Source organism: Macaca mulatta, chromosome 7 (genome assembly GCF_049350105.2).
Source record: "Macaca mulatta isolate MMU2019108-1 chromosome 7, T2T-MMU8v2.0, whole genome shotgun sequence".
NCBI lineage: Eukaryota > Metazoa > Chordata > Mammalia > Primates > Cercopithecidae > Macaca > Macaca mulatta.
Window position 1 is genome coordinate 53320719 of NC_133412.1, and position 17816 is coordinate 53338534.

Genomic DNA, 17816 nt, shown 5'->3' on the forward strand with positions numbered 1-17816 from the left:
GTGGAGACCCCCGAGACTGAACTCAGTGGTGGGATCCAGCCTGCCCAGCTCTCTTACATAGAGCCCAGAGCCAGCAGGGTGGGCTTCCTGGAGACGCAGGCACTCCTGTGGGCTGGGGAGCATGAGCAGGGGTCCCTTTGGGAAGGTGGAAGAGGCTGTGGTCAGTGGAGGCCATCATGAGGCAGAGCTTGGGCAGAAAAGGCATGATGATCTCTGAGACCCGACAGAGCCTGGACTGAGGACACTGTGGCCACCTCCTCCAGGTGCCGCTCAGGTGGTGGAAACTGAGCTAGGGCTGGGCCCCCTGGTCCTGAGTGAGGCCTTGCCAGTCTTGGAAGCTCTGCCAAAGGTGGCTTCAGGTAAGGGCGCATCTGAGGACTTTTTTTTTTTTTGAGACAGGATCTTGCTCTGTCATCTAGGCTGGAATGCAGTGGCATTATCATGGCTTACTGCTGCTTCAAACTCCTGTCAAGTGATCCTCCACCTCAGCCTCCCAAAGTGCGGGAATTATAGGCCTGAGCTATGGAGCCCGTTTTAAATCTTAATAAATATCTGCTCCTGGTCTGCTTCCCTGGCTGACACACATGCTGGCATCTTGCGCCCAGACAGACACGTTTCTGGACTTGGTTCCATTTGTTCTGATGGGCTCCTCTCTCAATGACTGCATGTTACAGTATGTGGCTATTCTTACACATTTCTGTAAAGACCTGAGCGTTAGTATATTAATGTCAAAGTTCTACTGGTTTTCGAGGCTGGGTGGAATGTTTGGGCTAATTACGTTGTGGGCATCTTGACAATATAGGCTTTCCCTCCGGGAACGGTGATTCTGGGACGCAGGTTTTGCACATTCTGGTTTATTGCTTGGCTCGCTGCCACAGAGGGATGGCACTGCTCCACACGCCATGCCCAAGAGATGTCCCACCTTATCTTTCTAAATCAAGCTGAACATTCTCAGCTGACAGCATATCATCGGTGCTGCGGGGACTCACTCCCCTCAACCTGAGATGAAGTGAGGCGGAGACTATGGAGCAGATCCGTGCTGAGTGCATTCGCCCTTCCTGACCCGCACTGCTGCTGGCTGGGGCTGTGTCTGAGCTGACAGAGGGCATTGATTTGGGGACCGGGCAGGGGGCAGTATGGGAGCAATGCCCCTCGCCTCCCTTAGCTCCTCCTGTCCCCCCAACACTTGGTCACCAAAGTCCCTGACTTCCAGGCCCCAATCACCACTAACAGGGTACTGCATGGGAAAAAAGTGTAGGCCCAGAACCTGGAGTTCAGGTCACTCCTCCTTCCAGTCAAAGTCTCTATCCCTCCCAAGTGATTCCAGCCTCATTCCTCCATGGGCCAAATATCCTAACCAAAGGCCTGGACAGGGGGTCTTTATCCGCGTGCCCAAAAACACATGCAGAAAGGCTCTGCATGCCCCCGTGGCCTGCCAGAGGTAAAAGCCTGGCCGTCAAAATGCACAATCCTGGTTCTTGCAGGAAGGTGAGGAGCGGAGGAAGAAAAAATCTGTCTCATTCTTTTAGCAGGTACCTAAACTTGGGAAAGCCACACCCAGTACATATCTTAATCCGGATACTTTTATAACTGATTACAGCGGGGTCACAAGCACAACTGTTTTCCAACATCTTTCAACTGGCCACATAACACAATGTAATTTATTTTTTTCTTTTTATTTTTTAAGGCCAGGGGGAGTAGCTCACACCTATAATCTCAACGCTTTCAGAGGCTGAGGCAAGAAGACTCCTTGAGGCCAGGAGTTCGAGACCAGCCTGGGCAACATAGCAAGACCCCATATGTAACAGAAAAATCCTGTCTCAAAAAATTTTTTTTGAGTACAGTGGCATGATCACAGCTCACTGTAGCCTCCAGCTCCCGGGCTCAAGCGATACTCCCACCTCAGCAGCTGGGACTCTCAGAGCACACCACCACATCTGGCTGATGTTTTAATTTTTGGTAGAGGTGCAGTCTCACTATGTTGCCCAGGCTGGTCTTGAACTCCTGGCCTCAAGAGAGCCTCCCAATGTGACCTCACAATGCCCTGCGGTTACAGGCATGAGCCACCATGCAGCTCCTGCAAAATCTAACTGTTCTTCACGTGCTTCTTTTGGACCTCCTAGCTAGACTGTCATTGGCAAATACTAGTTTATTATTTTCCCACATTTATGTTAATGGATTTCCCATGTTTTATTTGTCTAGACTAGGGTTTCTCAGCAGCAGCACTATTGACGTTTTGGGCTGGATAATTCTTTGTTTGGAGATGTTTGTGCCTCACAGGATGTTTATCAACATCCCCAGACTCCGCCTGCCACATGCCAGTAGCACTCCTCAGTGTGACAGCCAAAATGATTTCAGATATTGTCAAATATCCCCAGGGAGGCAAAATCACCTCCAGTTGACAACTGCTGACCTAAAAACCTCTGGAACAATGTTAGATCATGGTAATGATAGCACATACTGCTCCTGACCTTAATGGGAATACCTCTAGCATCAAAGTATAGTAGCACCTGTATACTACTGTCTGGGCTGTTATTAGTACACTGTATTAGTCCGTTCTCACGCTGCTATGAAGAAATACCCAAAACTGGGTAATTTATAATGAAAAGAGGTTTAAGTTGACTCAAGTTCTGCATGGCAGGGGAGGCCTCAGGACACTTACAATTGTGGCAGAAGACACCTCTTCACAGGGCAGCAGGAGAGAGGAGAACTGAGCAAAGGGGAAAGCCCGTTATAAAACCATCAGATCTTGTGAGAACTCACTCACTATCATGAGAACAGCATGGGAGAAACCGCCCCCGTGATTCAATTATCTCCACCTGGTCCCACCCTTGACCTGTGGGGATTATTGCAATTCAAGGTGAGATCTGGATGGGAACACAGAGTCAAATCACATCATATCCTTTATATTAGCATACTGTATCAAACTATAATTTTCTTTCTTCATTTTTTTTTCTTTGAGACAGAGCCTCGCTCCAGCTCTGGCTGCAGTGCAGTAGCATGATCTCAGCTCATGGTAACCTCTGCCTCCTGGGTTCAAGCAATTCTTGTGCCTCAGCCTCCCAAGTAGCTGGAACTACAGGTGTGTGCCACCACACCCAGCTAATTTTGATGGTTTTTTTTTTTTTTTTTTTTTTTTTTTTTTTTTTTTGAGTACACATGGGATTCAACATGTTGACCAGGCTGGTATCAAACTCCTGGCCTCAAGTGATTCTGCCACTTCGGCCTCCCAAAGTGCTGGGATTACAGGCGTGGGCCACTGCACCCAGCCTGAAGTATAATTTTCACAATATGAAAAGCTTGACTTTCACACAAATAATGAAGGAATATGTATAAGGTATTTTCTTTAATTTATAAGGGAGTCAGCAACATGGTGAAGCTAGTTCAAGGAGTGTTTTGAGAGTCAGTGTCTATAGTGCTCCAGGAAGGGCATTCTGAAATGCATTCTGAGATAGAGACAAGCCTGTTAATACCCTAAAGGGAGGCTGAGCATGGTGGCTCACACCTGTAATCCCAGCACTTTGGGAGGCCGAGGTGGGCAGATCACCTGAGGTCAGGAGTTTTAGACCAGCCTGGCCAACATGGTGAAACCCTGTCTCTACTAAAAATACAAAAATTAGCCAGATCGGTAGTGGGTGCCTGTAGTCCCAGCTACTCAAGAGGCTGAGGTAGTAGAATTGCTTGAACCTGGAAGGCAGAGGCTGCAGTGAGCCAAGATCATGCCACTGCATTGCACCCTGGGCGACAGAGCAAGATTCTGTCTCAAAAAAAAAAAAAAAAAAAATCATATTGGGAAATAAAACTGTCCTCTTTGGGAGTTATCTTTCCTACTGGACAGAAATCTGTAAGTTAACTTATATACATATTCTCCAGTATAGTCATAACATATTCTCTAGTATATTTCCCTACACTAGTGGTTTTCAAAGCATCGTCTCTAATTGGAAGCATCACCGTCACCTGGGAACATAGACATGCAATGCTCAGGCCCCACCTCAGTCCTACTGAGTTAGAAACTCTGGTGTGGGGCCCAGCAGCTGGTTTCACAAGCCCTGCAGGTGATGATGATACACTCTAATGTGTGAGAGCCAAGGCTCTAAATAGTCAAATAATCTTTAATTATAAAATAAGTATCTATGAAACAATGCTACAGTATGACATTAAAAGGGCACGGCACCCACCTTTAACTTTATTTCTGAATTTAAATATTTTGTCTGTCTGATGTTAAATTTGCTGTTTTGTTTTTCAAATACTCTTAAGACAGTTTTCATCTGTTCCTAATTTTCTCTTTTTAAATAAAAAATGGTTTTCCAAATCTATCCATTTTTCTCTTCTTTAAGCTATTGATAGGATGGAACTAAAGTTGAGCCATTATTCTGTGTTTTTTTTGATATGGAGTCTCACTCTGTCACCCACGCTGGAATATAATGGTGCGATCTTGGCTCACTGCAACCTCCACCTCCCAGGTTCAAGTGATTCTTGTGCCTCAGCCTCCCGAGTAGCTGGGATTTACAGGCACCCAGCACCAGCCCTGCCTTTTTTTTTTTTTTTTTTTTTTTTTTTTTTTTTTAATTAGAGAGAGATTTTGCCATGTTGGCCAGGCTGGTCTCCAATTCCTAACCTCAGGTAATCTGCCTGCCTCGGCATCCCAAAGTGCTGGGATTACAGGCATGAGCCACTGCGCCCAGCATTTTTTTTTTTTTTTTTTTTTTTTTTTTTTTTTTTTTTTTTTTCTGAGATGGTCTCCTTCTGTTGCTCAGGCTGGATGGAGTACAGTGGTGCCATCATGGCTCACTGCAGCCTCCACCTCCCAGGCTCAAGAGATACTCTGACCTCAGCCTCTTAGGTAGCTGTGATGACACGTGTGCACCAGCACAAGTGGCTAATTTTTTGTAGAGACTGGGGTCTCCCTATATTGCCCAACAGATCCAGAACTCCTGGGCTCAAGTGATCCACCAGCCTCGGCCTGCCAAAATGCTATGATTACAGGTCTTATGTTCTTAAAATTGTTCTTTGACATGGTATAGGATAGTCTAGTAACTTAACATACTGTTGTTTTCAACAGGCTAGTGCTTATGATTTGTAAAAGAACTCTTCAGAAATGAGCTCAATTTTACCATGAATTGGGATACTTTCCGTTTCTTTCTATTCTATAGAGCAGTTTACTTGTCATGAGCTCTGTCTTTCGAAAACCTGAAACCCTGCAACAATCAAATCAGCTGCACCTGGTGCATAGGATAGGCATGGAATTGAGGACAGAGCTCAAACTACGGTCAGTCCTCTGTATCCTCGGGTTCGGGATCCTTGCATTTTACCAACTGTGCATCAAAAATACTTGGAAAAAGGAAAACAATAAAAAACAAAAATTTATAAATACTTCATAACAGGTAATTACAAAGCATTTATGATTTATGTTGTATTAGGTATTATAGTAATCTAGAGATGATTTAAAATCTACAGAAGGATGTGTATAGGTTATATGCAAATACTATGCCATATTATATCAGGGACTTGAGCATGGGTGAATTTTGGTATCTCTGGGGTCTTGGAACCAATATCCTGAGGTTACTAAGGGATGACTCTATTCAATTTCTTCTCTGGTTATTAGTCTATTCTCTAATGTATTTTTGTTGTTGTTTTGTCTTTTTGTTTTTGCCTCTTCAAGTCAATGTCAGAAACTTAGTTGTTCTAGACTACCCATTAACTCAAAGCTACCAGTAAGCTGACTACCACTGCAATCTAAGCAACCGATTTTTTCCCCATCAGATTGGCAATAATTAAGCATCTATTCATGTTGAAGCTGTAAGGAGTTTTCCTGAGCATGTTAATTATGACAGCCCTTTTTGCTAGGCACCTAGATGATTCATCAAAATGAAATAAAATACCCATGCACTTGAAGAAGTTATCTGGTTATTTCCTTATCTGGGTGCAGGTTATGTGAGGTCTACAGTTGATGAAAACTTATTAAGCTTTTTATTTATAATAGGTACAATTTTCTGTATGTGCAGCATATTTCAATAGTTTTTAAAATGTCTTTTGCCACAGCCCGCAGCTGTGTATAATGCTATTTGCTTAACAGTGGAAAACATGGCAATGACCTGAATCTGAATCTCCCCGGCTCCCGGGATCCTGCCCCCTTAAGTTAAACAAATGAAATAACTCCCACTGTCAGTTAAACTGGCGGTGGGCGCTGGTTTTTTTCCAGGGAAGGATTCTGGGAGAGGAGGAGGAGAGGCCAGCTTTTCGCCTGGGCACCTCCAGGGGGCTGAGGTCCGCTCTCTACCTCACTGGACCAGCCCCCGCCCTCCCAGAGTCCGTTAGTCCAAGTCACCTGATCGTGGAATCAGCTGACCCCACGCGACTGGAAAAAGAAATTTCCGGGCCCTGGCTTCCTGGCGGGATGATGAGGCACCAGGGGTGAAGCAAGGCATGGGCTGCTGGAGCGGGAATGAGGGGGCGTCAGTGGCTCCGGACACGGGGCGTGGGGGTGGGGGAGGTTGTCTGCCCTGGCCTCTCGGCAAACACAGTGTGTGCGAGCCTGAGGGCTGCAGGTCTGGTAGAGAAAAGTCCACCGCCATCCCGCTCCCGACACGGGGGCGGGGGTGGGGGGCGGGTAAGACAGAGCAGGCCGGCCGGCTCAGAGTCCCCCTGCTTCCCTGGCGGGAGGAAGGGCCCCGGTCTCCCGGGACAGGAAGTGGGGCTTGTTTGGAGCTCGGAGTCCTTTCAGGTCTTCCCCAGCCCCAAGAGGACCTCCCAAGGACACCGTCTTCCCCAGCCCTCCTGTGGGACTTGGACACTTGCTTAGAATCAGCCTCACTCTTCCACAGTGTTAGGAAGCCCCTCCACTCTCTCCAGATCCCGAAAGTAGTAGTTTGGGGTTGAGACTTACCTGTCCATCAATCTAATCCATCCATCCATCCAGTCCATCCATCCATCCATCCATCCATCCATCCATCCGTCCAATCCATCCATCCGTGCATTCTAAGCACTAGTCCATACCATGAAGTGTGCTAGGCACTGGGAGGACTTGAGCTGCCAAGGGAAGGAGAAATCGGAGGCTTGAATTGGCAGTCATAGTTAAGGCTCCAGGGGCAGAGACCTAACCGCGCGGTGTGTGTAGTGCTAAGGGGGCTCCCTGAGGATGCCATCAACCTTAAAGGCCGATGGCAGGAGCTGGCTGGCTGAAGTAGAGTTTGTGTACCAGGGGTTGGGAGGCAAGGGTGGGAGGCATGTGTCTTCAGACAGGGAACAGCATGTGCAGAGACCAGGTTAGAGAAAGCATGGCTTCCCAGGAATGAATACATTTCCCATAGCTGGGAGAGGATCATCTGGAGGTTAGGGAAAGATGAGGTTGCATAAGTAAAGATCAAATCTTCCTGGCTCTTGGATCACCACAATCAAGATAATGAACATATCCACCCGCCCCAACAATTTCCTTGTGTGAGGGGCTACTTTAGGAAGTATGATCAAGAAGGGCCAGCCTGGCAGGGTGCAGTGGCTCAAGCCTGTAATCCCAGCACTTTGGGAGGCTGAGGTGTGTGGATGACCTGAGGTCAGGAGTTCAAAATCAGCATGGCCAATGTGGTGAAACCCTGTCTGTTCTAAAAATACAAAAAAGCCGGGTGAGATGGTGCATGCCTGTAGTCCCAGCTACTCGGGAGGCTGAGGCAGAATTGCTTGAACCCGGGAGACGGATGTTACAGTGAGTCAAGATTGTACCATTGCACTCCAGCCTGGGAAACAGAGCGAGACTCCGTCTTTAAAAAAAAAAAAAAAAGAGGGGGGCTGGTCTGATGAGGGGTCACTTGAGCCGAGAGTGGAATGAAATAAAGGATAGCAAGCCACACAGAGAATGCAGCAGGCATGGCGGCGGGAGCAAGGCTGGTGTCCCCGAGCAGCAGCAGGGAAGCCGGAGTGGCTGGAGTTGTGTGGCTATGGGGAAGAGGGGAGAGAGATCACCCATCTGTGTGGGGCCCAGGACTTTGTTTTATCCCCTGCTGTACCCCCAGCGCTTAGAGTGGGAGCTAGCACAGAGAAGGCGCTTGATTGATGTTTGCTGAGCAGACGAATGCCTGGAGTAGACCTCAGAGCAGGGTTTGGTGGCAGGGTGGGTCAGGGAGAGAGTTCACTCAACAGCCTGGTGATAGGGGAGAACAAGAGGCCAGAGGGTATCCATCTATGATGGGGACCAGGGGTCCCTGCTGGACAGAAGTGTGGGAGACACGGATCCTGGCCACACCTCAGCCTTCCCTCCAGCCTGATTACCTGCCTCCCTCCCTTGCAGAGGTTTCAGTTCTGTGGTGATCTGGACTGTCCCAAGTGGGTCCTGGCAGAGATTGGCACGCTGGCCAAGATGGTTGAGTGCACAGGGTCTAGTCTGGGTGGAGGAGGGGCGCTGGGCTGGGGATTGTGGGTGTAGAGGATGGTGAGGTTTCTCTAAGGTTAGGACCTCAGTGCTCTCAGCCTGTGCTACCATGCTTTGTGACCGTGATCAGCGGCTGGCCTGCTCTGAGCCAGTCCCCAGGAAGGAGGGGTGAGGTTTGCCAGCCTGGCTGATGTAAGGACTTCCCTTCCAGTCCTCTGTGAAGTTGCAGCTGCTCTGCAGCCAGGTACTAAAGGAGCTGCTGGGACGGGGGAATGATGTGAGCACAAGACCCAGCACCCCATTGTCCCATGACCTTATGACCCCCCGTGCCCTGAAGCTCTGCACTAGGCCCGGGGAGATGGGTGACCCAGCCTGTCAACCTCTCTGGGCACCTCCCATACTTTTTTCCAGCCTGTCTGTTCTTATTGCAGGATCCAGGCTGAGGGTGAGGGGCTGGTGAGCACGGGCCTGGCACCCTCTGAAGGTCTCCTTTCCCTATAGTATGAGAAGATCCTGAAGCTCACAGCTGATGTCAAGTTTGGTGAGTACCCTGCTGAGTCCATAGGCCCCAAGCTACCCTGGGACTTCAGCCTGGTGCCTGGCACAGAGGGGCCCTCTGTACCCACCCCTCCCTGCAGCATCCTTAACTTACCGTCCCTAGTGGAGGAGCATGAGGGAAAGAAAGACATTGACAGTCCCACCTTCCTGTCCTCTGCCAGCTCCTGGTGGAGCAGGAGCAGTGCCTGTGGCTTCAGGAGGCCTGGGAGCTTTGAGCTGAAGTTAATAGGGCAACTGGGAGGTGGCTGGGGCCACAGTGACAACCCTTGTCCCACTCACGGGTGCATCAGAGTCAGGCGATATGAAGGACACAGTGGCAGTGCTGAGTTTCATCCTCTCCAGTGCGGCCAAGCACAGTGTCGATGGCGAATCCTTGGCCAGTGAACTGCAGCAGCTGGGGCTGCCCAAAGGTATGGGCTGTGGGCAGCTGGGCAGCCTGGGGGCCGAGGGCTGCTGCCAAGGTCCTGTGACCCTGAGATGTACTCTGCCTTGTCTGGGCCAGGAACCCAAGCCCAGCCCCCACCTGCTACCTCCAGAGCTACTCCATTCTATCCCCAGAGCACGCGGCCAGCCTGTGCCACTGTTATGAGGAGAAGCAAAGCCCCTTGCAGAAGCACTTGTGGATCTACAGCCTACGCAGCAAGTATGAGGCCAGCCAGGGTCCAGGCTCCTTCTAGAAGGCACACACAGCACACAAAGTGCATGAGTGTCCAGGGAGATGACTAACCATGGTCACATACCAAGCAGCTGCCGAGCTGGGACCTGGCCCTGGCTCTCCTGACTCTGCGGGCTGTGTGATGTGTACCTACAGGATCACACCTTGCCCTTTCCTCCTGGCTGACCCTTCCCTAGTCCCCTGTGCCCCATGTGTGAGCACCCAGCTTTCTCTTATTCCTCCCTCTCCGAAGCGTGGTCCCTGGGAGCATGAGTGGCAGAAGGGGCAGCAGAGACTGTGGACCCCTCAGCTGCACCTAAGACCTCTGTGTGGTCTAGCTGTGTGTGCTGGGGGAGGCTTTTGGCCACCATTTCCCCCTCTGTAAATGAGACCGATACCTGTGGCATGGAGGGCGGGAGGCCGGTGTGAGTGCCAAACAGTGGGAGCAGTGCCCTGTGTGAACATGGATGTGGAAATGGGTGTTCCTTGACTTTATGCACCTTGGGAATGGGAGTGGGGCTCCCTGCGTGGGTTGATAAGGCATTACTTTCCCCCACTCCACCTCTTTTCCAGCCCCAAAGTCCAGTCCTTCGGGGTCCAAGAGGGAAGAAGCCCCTGGCTGTGTGACCTTGGGCTGGTGCCTGGCTCTCTCTGGCTCTGAGTTCCTGGGAACGTCAGCACCCAAGGCATGCCCTCAAGTTTAACACCTTGACAAGAAGGGTGGGGACACTGGGATCAGGCCTAACCCTCTGGCCCCAAACCCTGTGGCCCCAGCTGGAGGATGAGGAGATGCTGGGCTTGGATGGGGGAATCAGGGGGGTAAAGGGACCTGCTCGCCCCTCAGCTTGGCTCAAAGGCTCAAAGTGTCAAAGGTTAAGCCTGCCCCTCAGGAAGCAGCCCTGGCCCAGCCAGACACTCACCAGGACAAGGGAAACTCTGACGAGCAGGAGGCTCAGGATGAGGAGAGCCACGGCATAGCTGGAGATGAAGACGTCTAGTGGGCTGGAGGCTTTGGGGCCAGGAGTGCCTAGAGCAGAGCTAGAAGACTATGACCAGGTGGGGCCCTGCCTCCCAGACTTCTGAGAAGGCAGAATCTGGGCCCAGAAGGTGTTGTGGGACCAGAGATCTGGGGCTAGGAGCATCTTGGAGGGCTCCATGAGGAGGGGAGGCAGGCTTCAGATCAGGGCATGTGGAGTAGGCAGATGGACAGAGGGAGAGGGCCTGCAGAGGGAAGGAGGTACTGACTGAGGTCTGGGATGACAGGTGTGCAGACCCTGGTGCAAACAGTCCCAGGAAGCTTTTACTCCTGGGGGGAGGCGGAGAGGGAGCAGGCCTGTCGCATGGTGAGAGAGGAAGAAAGAGAGAGGAGGCATCAGGCTCTTTTAAACAACCAGCTCTCCTGTGAACTGATAAAAAACTCACTCATTGAATCACTTGAACCTGGGAGATGGAGGGTGCAGTGAGCTGAGATCGCACCACTGCACTCCAGCCTGGGCTGTGAGTGAACTCTGTCTCAAAAAAAAAAAAAAAAAAAAGAAAAGAAAAAAAAAAAGTAAAAGAAAAAACAAAAGAAGAAAACTCGCTCATTACCATGGGGAGGGCACTAAGCCTTTCAAGAGGGGTCCCCCACCATGACCCAAACACCTCACACTATAGGCCCCACCTCCAGCATTGGGGATCACATTTCAACATGAGATGTGGATGGGACAAGTATCCAAACTATGTCAGAGGCCTCCCCCTCCCTCTCATCAGAGTCTTCTGTCCTCAGTTCAGGTGCATGCTGGCCTTCATGCCTGGCTTCCTAGGAAATCATCTTGGCCCCAAGGGGTTGGGAAGGGCCACTAGGCTGAGGGCTGGAGCCCTACCTCTCCTAGTCCCAGCCTGGGTCTCCATCACTGGCTAGCCCACTCTGCTTGCTGCGTTCTCTCCACACCTGTTCCCTGCAGCCCAGAGGTCAGTCTGGGTGCAGGCCTGGGTAGAGGTCCAGAAGCAGACTCTGCACCCCCGGAGCTCATACCTCCTGTGCACCACGGCAGCCAAAATGCACCAGCATGGCCAGGAGTGCTGGCTTGTCCCTGTAATCACAGTGTTTTGGGAGGCTGAGGTGGAAAGCTCTTGAGACCAGCCTGGGCAACATAGCAAGGCCCTGTCTCTACAGAAAATAAAACTAGGCATGGTGGCATGCGCCTGTGGTCCCAGCTACTCAGGAGGCTGAGGTGGGAAGATCACATGAACCCAGGAGGTCAAAGCTGCAGTGAGCTATGATTGCACCACCACACTCCAACCTGGGCAACATAGCAAGACCCTGTCTCTAAAACAAGAAACAAAGTGCACCAGCGTGTGGATACCAGCTTCTCCTGGTGTGTGGACCTGACCGTACTTGGCCCCATTGGTGAGTAAGAGGCTGCCTGCTGTCTTCCAGAACATTCTCACCACTACACCTGTGTCCCTCCTGCATGCTCTGGCAGGCTTTGTGAGCAGGCCTGTCACCTACCTCTCTGGCTGCCCTAAGGCCCAGCTAAAACCATACCTGCCCCTGAGAACATTTTCCTGAAGAATCTTCCCCCTGCAGCAGGCCCCCTCATTTCAGAGCTTTTGGTGGGGTGAGTACAAGGATCGACTCTCTGCTACCAGCCTGGGAGGAATTGTCCCTAGGGTTGGGTCTCTGGATGGCATATGAGGGTCTAGACCAGGATCTAGATGCCTGTAACCTGAAGGGCTGGCCCTCAGTTGCCCCAGCTTCACAGAGCCCCTCATCCAGCCTGACCTTCCAGGACAGGACTGACCACTGCGTCCTTTGGTCTTGGTCCCTACTGGGAACTCTGGTTACCCTGGCTTATCTACTTTGACTCCAGAGGTAATGCTGACATCCCCCATGAGACACAATGACAGATTGCTTACCTGGCTCAGAGTCACCATGGCCAGGCAGAGCTCAGGTCCTGGCCCTGTTCAACCTCTGCCTGCTGGGTTCAAGTGATTCTCTTGTCTCAGCCTTCCGAGTAGCTGGGAGTACAGGTGCATGCCACCATGCCCAGCTAATTTTTTGTAGTTTTAGTAGAGATGGGGTTTCACCATGTTACCCAGGATGGTCTTGATCTCCTGACCTCGTGATCTGCCCACCTCAGCCTTTCAAAGTGGAGAGATTACAGGCCTGAGCCACTGCGCCCAGCCTCCCTAACACCCTTGTAGCTCTGGTGCCCTGCAGGGTCTACTTTGGAGCACCTGGAGCCCAAGAAGCTGCCCCTCACCTTTGTGATCCCAGGGACCCCCTCCCTGATCATGATGAAGGTGGACCCAAACCCGCTGGGGTGCCTGAAGGAGCAGGGTCAGCCTCTGCCTCCCACGGCCTCTCTGATGGTGAGTATGTTATCCCAGCAGCGAGAGCTGGGAGCAGAATCAGGAGGATGGGGGGTTTTCTCTGTAGGTAGCTCTGGGCTCCAGGGTGGAGCTCTTTTAACCTGGTCCCTCCCCTTGACTCTCCTTGGCCCCAGGCAATGAAAGCAGCTTGCTGGAGGTCACCTGTCAGGTAGGGACAGAGAGGGATCTGGGTTCTTTCTCACCCAGCCGCAGCTCCCCCTCCACCTGGCCCCTTCCCCCAGGTGATAGAGAACCTGGCATGCTGTGCCCCATAGAAGAGTCCCCTTTCCTTCTGGTGAGGGATGGAAACCAGCTTGGGGTGGGAGGGATGAGGGTTCTGGGGGCTCTCCCAGCCCTGCCTCACATTAGAAGGATGGCATCTGGGTGTCAGCATGGTTTAGGCTCGACAAGGTGGCCCCTAGGTTTATTGTCTGGCCTTGGGCAGAATGCTGCCATGCCACCTTCTCTTCTGCACATCCTGACCTGGCACCCTACTTAGTTAAATGTCCTCAGGCCTCCTGCACCTTGGGCATTGCCCCCACTCCCTGCCCAGACACAGCTGTCCTTTTCCTGGACTAATCTTCAGAGATTCTTGTCCAGCCCACAGCTTTGCTGGACATCACAGGCTGGGCCAGGCCCCCTGCCCAGCACTAACATCTCTCTGTGAGTCTCAACCAGACTGAGCTGCAGCTTCAGGGTCAGGGTAGGTGCTGACTTAATTGACATGACCCAGGACAAGGGGGTTTATTGATGGTGTCACATCTGCTTAAGCTCTTGGCCTCTATGGTTTCTTTGGGGGCAAGATACTCCTCTGTCCCATGCTTAGGCACCCACATGTGGCCATAAGTGCCTTTCCTACCACCATCCCTACTGCAGGCCACTGTCCAGGCACCTGTGGCTCCAGGCAGAAGGCTGAGTGCAGAGCCAGGCTTGGGTGGACATTCTGCAGGGGCTGCAGGAGCTGACAGCCCTGGCCACCCAGCCCATGGCCATCCATTCCCCTTCACCGTGGCTGGTCCCTCATCCACCGTCCTTCCAGGGGCTAGGCCTGGGCCCAAACTGACTTTTGCCTGCCCTGGTCCCCCTTGTGCCTGCCAGGGTCTTGACTAGGCATGATGTTCTTGTCCATTTCCTTGATTATCCTCAATCAGAGGTTTATAGAGCCATGTGGGGACATCACATCTCCTGTCTACCAGGCCCTCACCAGACAGAGGACTGCCTTGGCCCGGGCCTGGGATAGTCAGGGGTCACACTCGCCTGTTGGGACCTAGCTTCAGCGGCTTCAATCTGGGCAATGGCCTGATGGGCGGCTGCCCCTTCTCTGCTTGGGGAGGCAGGAGAGGAAGGTCAGGCAGGAGATCTGCGTCCTGCCCACCTGAGGCTGGTTGGAAGCAGGCGCCCACCTGTGCCTGTCTCACCTTGCTGCAGGTGCATTGGAGGATGAATCCCTCTCCTGATCTCCTGCAGGTGCAGATTCCAGGTTTACAGTAGGTGTTGGAGTGGGCTCCAGAGCTGTCCTGGCCCTAGGAAACCCTGGGCTCCATGAGTCCATGGCCTAGCCAGATTGTTTCCCACACTGTCACCTCCCCACACTTTCACCTCCCCAAACATGGGGCTGCATGCTGTGTGCCCTGGGTGGGACATTGGAAGGAGTTCCACCTTCCAGGTTTGGATCACAGTAAAGCCTCTGCCATGGGGATGTGCTCGCTGAGACAGATGGGGTTGAATCAGCCCTGTCACGTTGGCCTTGGGCAAGTCACCTGCGCCTTGCTTCCCTTTCCCCAGCTGCTGGACAGGGATAATAGCACCTATTTCACCCATACTCAGGTGCTCACTTGTTAGCAGGAACTGAGTCCCGGAGGAGGTGCAGGGGGAGCCATGGAGGCAGCACTGCAGCTGGACCTGGTCTGAGTCCCAGCTCCTGGCTGTGAGATGTGTCTCTCCCTCTGTTTATTCATCTGAAGGACAGGGCTGTGCTCTTCTGGGGTCACTGTGACAATGCAGCTGGCCTTTGTGAGTTGGTGGTGGCCTCCTGAGATGGTTTGAGGTGAGCTGGAGGTGTGTCTTGAATACTCCCTCACCCCCTTGAGGAAGACCCACTTCGGGAAGACTCATGTGTCTGTATGAAGGAAACCAGGTTCCCTGCCCTTGAGTTGTCCTCTATCCCTTCCCAGCCCCCTCTAGTGTCATGCAGGCTCTGGTGGTGGCCATCCAGCTTGGTGGCCATCTGGCTGGTCCACACTTCCAGGTGGACCCTCTCTCCTTACATGGTGCATGTCCCATTGTGCCACCTCCAGACAGACCACGCTAGCCCCAGGGCCTCCCTTAACTGGTACCCAGCCCCCACCACTAGGTATGTGCCCCCTCCCTAAAGCCCGCTGTGTTCACCAGCTGTGTTTGAACTCTGTCTCTGTGCAAGGCCTCATGCAAAGCCTGAAACAGCCTGGCTTGTAGAGGACCAGGAGACCAAAGCTTGAAGACAGAGTGATGGTCTCCCAGAGTCCACTTAGCCTCAGCCCCAGAGCTGCGTCCGTGCTGGTCCTGGCTCCAGTGATCCAGTTCTCTCCTGTGACGTCTGTAAGAGCTCCTGTGGTGATGGAGGTGGCTGGAGAGAACAGGCTGCCATAACCCTCCCTCCCTGAGAAGGCCCAATGGGGAATGTTTTAGGCATCAGGGCATCCTGGGGAGCATCTTCCAGGGACCCCTCCTACACCCTGCCCCGCCCTGGCTCTCTAGTCAGAAATTGCAGTTGCTTGGACAGCGGGGCTGACCCAGGACAAGTGCATCTATTAGGCTGGTCTTCGGGGTGCTGGGGTGGGGGCAGAGGCACTTCAGGGATAGGAAGGAGAGGCCTGTGTGTTCCAGAAGTACAGAGGAACCTGGTGCTGGCTGCAGTCAACCCCGATGTGATGACCTTTCTACCCGCCCTCTTTGATGTCTTGGTGCTGGCTGCTGTCTTTGGCCAGGTAAGTTCATGGTCTGGGCTTCTGGGGTCCCCTCACTGGGCCTGCCCACTGCCTACAGGCAGGGGAGCCTACGGGGCAGGACTGTCCTTGGCTTCCCCTTCCAGACCGTGGGTTCAAAGACCATTCCTGGGTTCCACCACCACCAAGCCTCAACGGTGTCCTGATGGGCACAGGAGCTGCTGGGGCTTTCTAGGTTAAGACTCTTGCCTATCCCGGTGTTACCCCCGTGCAGTAGGGGGGCTGGAGGGGTCAGCCTCAGTCTCTGCCCTGGGAGCCTGCCTTACCTTGCCCGGGCATCCCCAAACCTCCCCTGGAAGACCTCCCCCCCACACCCAGTGGCTCTGATCCACTGTAGAGCAGCCAGGGCCCCCGTTGCTCACACCCTCTGGCCTGAGGCTGACTGGCATTGTGGCTGGGTTTGGGGATCAGGGTTGGGGGTGGGCCTTGCCTTCAGCAGCCCCCATTCCCACTCTGACCCCTTTTCAATCTTCCTCCTCTTGTGGGCTCTATCCTTGGACCCTCCCAGCTCCTCACACCGGATGACTTTCTAAATATCCAGAAATCACTTTTTACAATACCAGGTTCGGGGCTAGGAGTGCCTAGAGCAGACCAAGAAGGCTATGGCCAGGCAGGGCTCTGCCTCCCAGACTTCTGAGAAGGCTGAATCTGGGCCCAGAAGTTGCTGTGGGACCAGAGAGCTGGGGCTAGAAGCATCTGGGTGGGCTCCGTGAGGAGGGGAGGCAGGTTTCAGATCAGGGCATGCAGAGGCAGTGAGCCCAAGGGAGGAGGCAGGTGGACAGATGGAGGGGGCCTGCAGAGGGAAGGAGGTACTGACTGAGGTCTGGGATGACCATCTCTACCAAGAGGCCCTCTGCCTCTTCCAGGATGTGCAGACCCTGGCGCACACAGTCCCACATGAGAGCCTGGGCTGGCACCGCCCTGAAGAAGGTGGCACCCACTCTTGTGGTCAGTGGATCCAGCCTGGTGGGAGGATCATCCCACTTCAGGGGGCTGGCAGCCTGAGGGGCCTAAGGGAGGTCACCTCTTCCAGCCTCCTGCCCTCAACCCCAGAACGCAGGTCGGAGCCCTGGGCCACCCAGGCCACCCTGGACCCACCAGAATTCCTCCACCACCTCTTGGTCAAAGTTTTGTAGAGGTCTGAGGACAAGGGTCAGCTGGGGGATCAGGAGAGGATGAAGAGGGTCACAGCACTAACAAAGTCTTGTCCAGTCATCCCTCATCTTCCCGAGGCCTCTTCCCCGACCCCCCTACTTCATTCCGCCACTTCACCCATCTCGTCAGATGCCCCTGAAGTGCCCAGAGGTCAGGGCTGGTTTTGACCTCCAAGGCCTTGGTGTAGTGCTGGCCCAGGATCTGCAGCCAAACTTCATACAGCACCAGCTCCGCCTTCTCCCCTAAAGAGATGGGGGTGGATGTGGCATCAGCCTGCTCTCCCTCTCCTAGAAGCCCTGGGGTGGGACACGCACCCAAGCTCTAATGCTCCATCCAGGGGTCAGCTGCTGCTGGTCTAAAAACGAGATTTCTTGCTACCTGTTTTTGTGTGACCCATGAGCTAAGAATGACTTTTACATGTTTAAATGGTTGAAAACATGGAAAGTAGAATCTTATCTTGTGACACATGAGAAGTACATGACATGCAAACTTCCACGTCCATAAAGAAAGGTTTCGGGGAACATGGCCATGCTCATTTGTTGACATGTTGTCTAGGGCTGCTTTCTTGCTGCAGGGGAGGGTTTGAGTATGTGATGATGGAGACACAGTGGCCTGCGGAGCCTTAAAGAGTTTCCATCTGGCCCTTTACAGAAAACGCTTGCTACCCCTGCACTGATCCATCTAATGGAATACACTGCTCACTCCGAGAGTTGATCCTAGTAGGAAATGTTGCTGACAATTTAAC

General features: G+C 52.7%; 2 protein-coding genes across 2 annotated transcripts; both read left to right on the forward strand.

Annotated features, from left to right (window-relative positions):
• Nucleotides 1-8287: 8287 nt before the first annotated feature.
• Nucleotides 8288-10377, forward strand: LOC106999239 (COMM domain-containing protein 4-like). The gene is made up of 6 exons (XM_077939977.1): nt 8288-8353; nt 8574-8639; nt 8864-8903; nt 9211-9330; nt 9479-9563; nt 10149-10377. Exons 1-6 carry the CDS (start codon nt 8351-8353, stop codon nt 10234-10236), a joined length of 402 nt encoding a protein of 133 aa, XP_077796103.1. The 5' UTR covers nt 8288-8350; the 3' UTR covers nt 10237-10377.
• A 2115-nt stretch (nt 10378-12492) lies between these two features.
• On the forward strand, nt 12493-17612 carry LOC106999241 (uncharacterized). The gene is made up of 8 exons (XM_077938804.1): nt 12493-12511; nt 12765-12932; nt 13067-13101; nt 14361-14399; nt 14778-14979; nt 15352-15509; nt 15798-15898; nt 16783-17612. Exons 1-5 carry the CDS (start codon nt 12493-12495, stop codon nt 14841-14843), a joined length of 327 nt encoding a protein of 108 aa, XP_077794930.1. The 3' UTR covers nt 14844-14979; nt 15352-15509; nt 15798-15898; nt 16783-17612.
• Nucleotides 17613-17816: the final 204 nt, after the last annotated feature.

Excerpts from the sequence above, each read along its gene's own strand:
- LOC106999241 (XM_077938804.1), top strand. Across the intron at positions 12,933-13,066 it reads CTCCCACGGCCTCTCTGATG|GCAATGAAAGCAGCTTGCTG; the intron begins GTGAGTATGTTA and ends CCTTGGCCCCAG. Across the intron at positions 14,400-14,777 it reads CCTCTCCTGATCTCCTGCAG|GAACTGAGTCCCGGAGGAGG; the intron begins GTGCAGATTCCA and ends ACTTGTTAGCAG.
- LOC106999239 (XM_077939977.1), top strand. Across the intron at positions 8,904-9,210 it reads CACAGCTGATGTCAAGTTTG|AGTCAGGCGATATGAAGGAC; the intron begins GTGAGTACCCTG and ends CGGGTGCATCAG. Across the intron at positions 9,331-9,478 it reads GCAGCTGGGGCTGCCCAAAG|AGCACGCGGCCAGCCTGTGC; the intron begins GTATGGGCTGTG and ends TTCTATCCCCAG.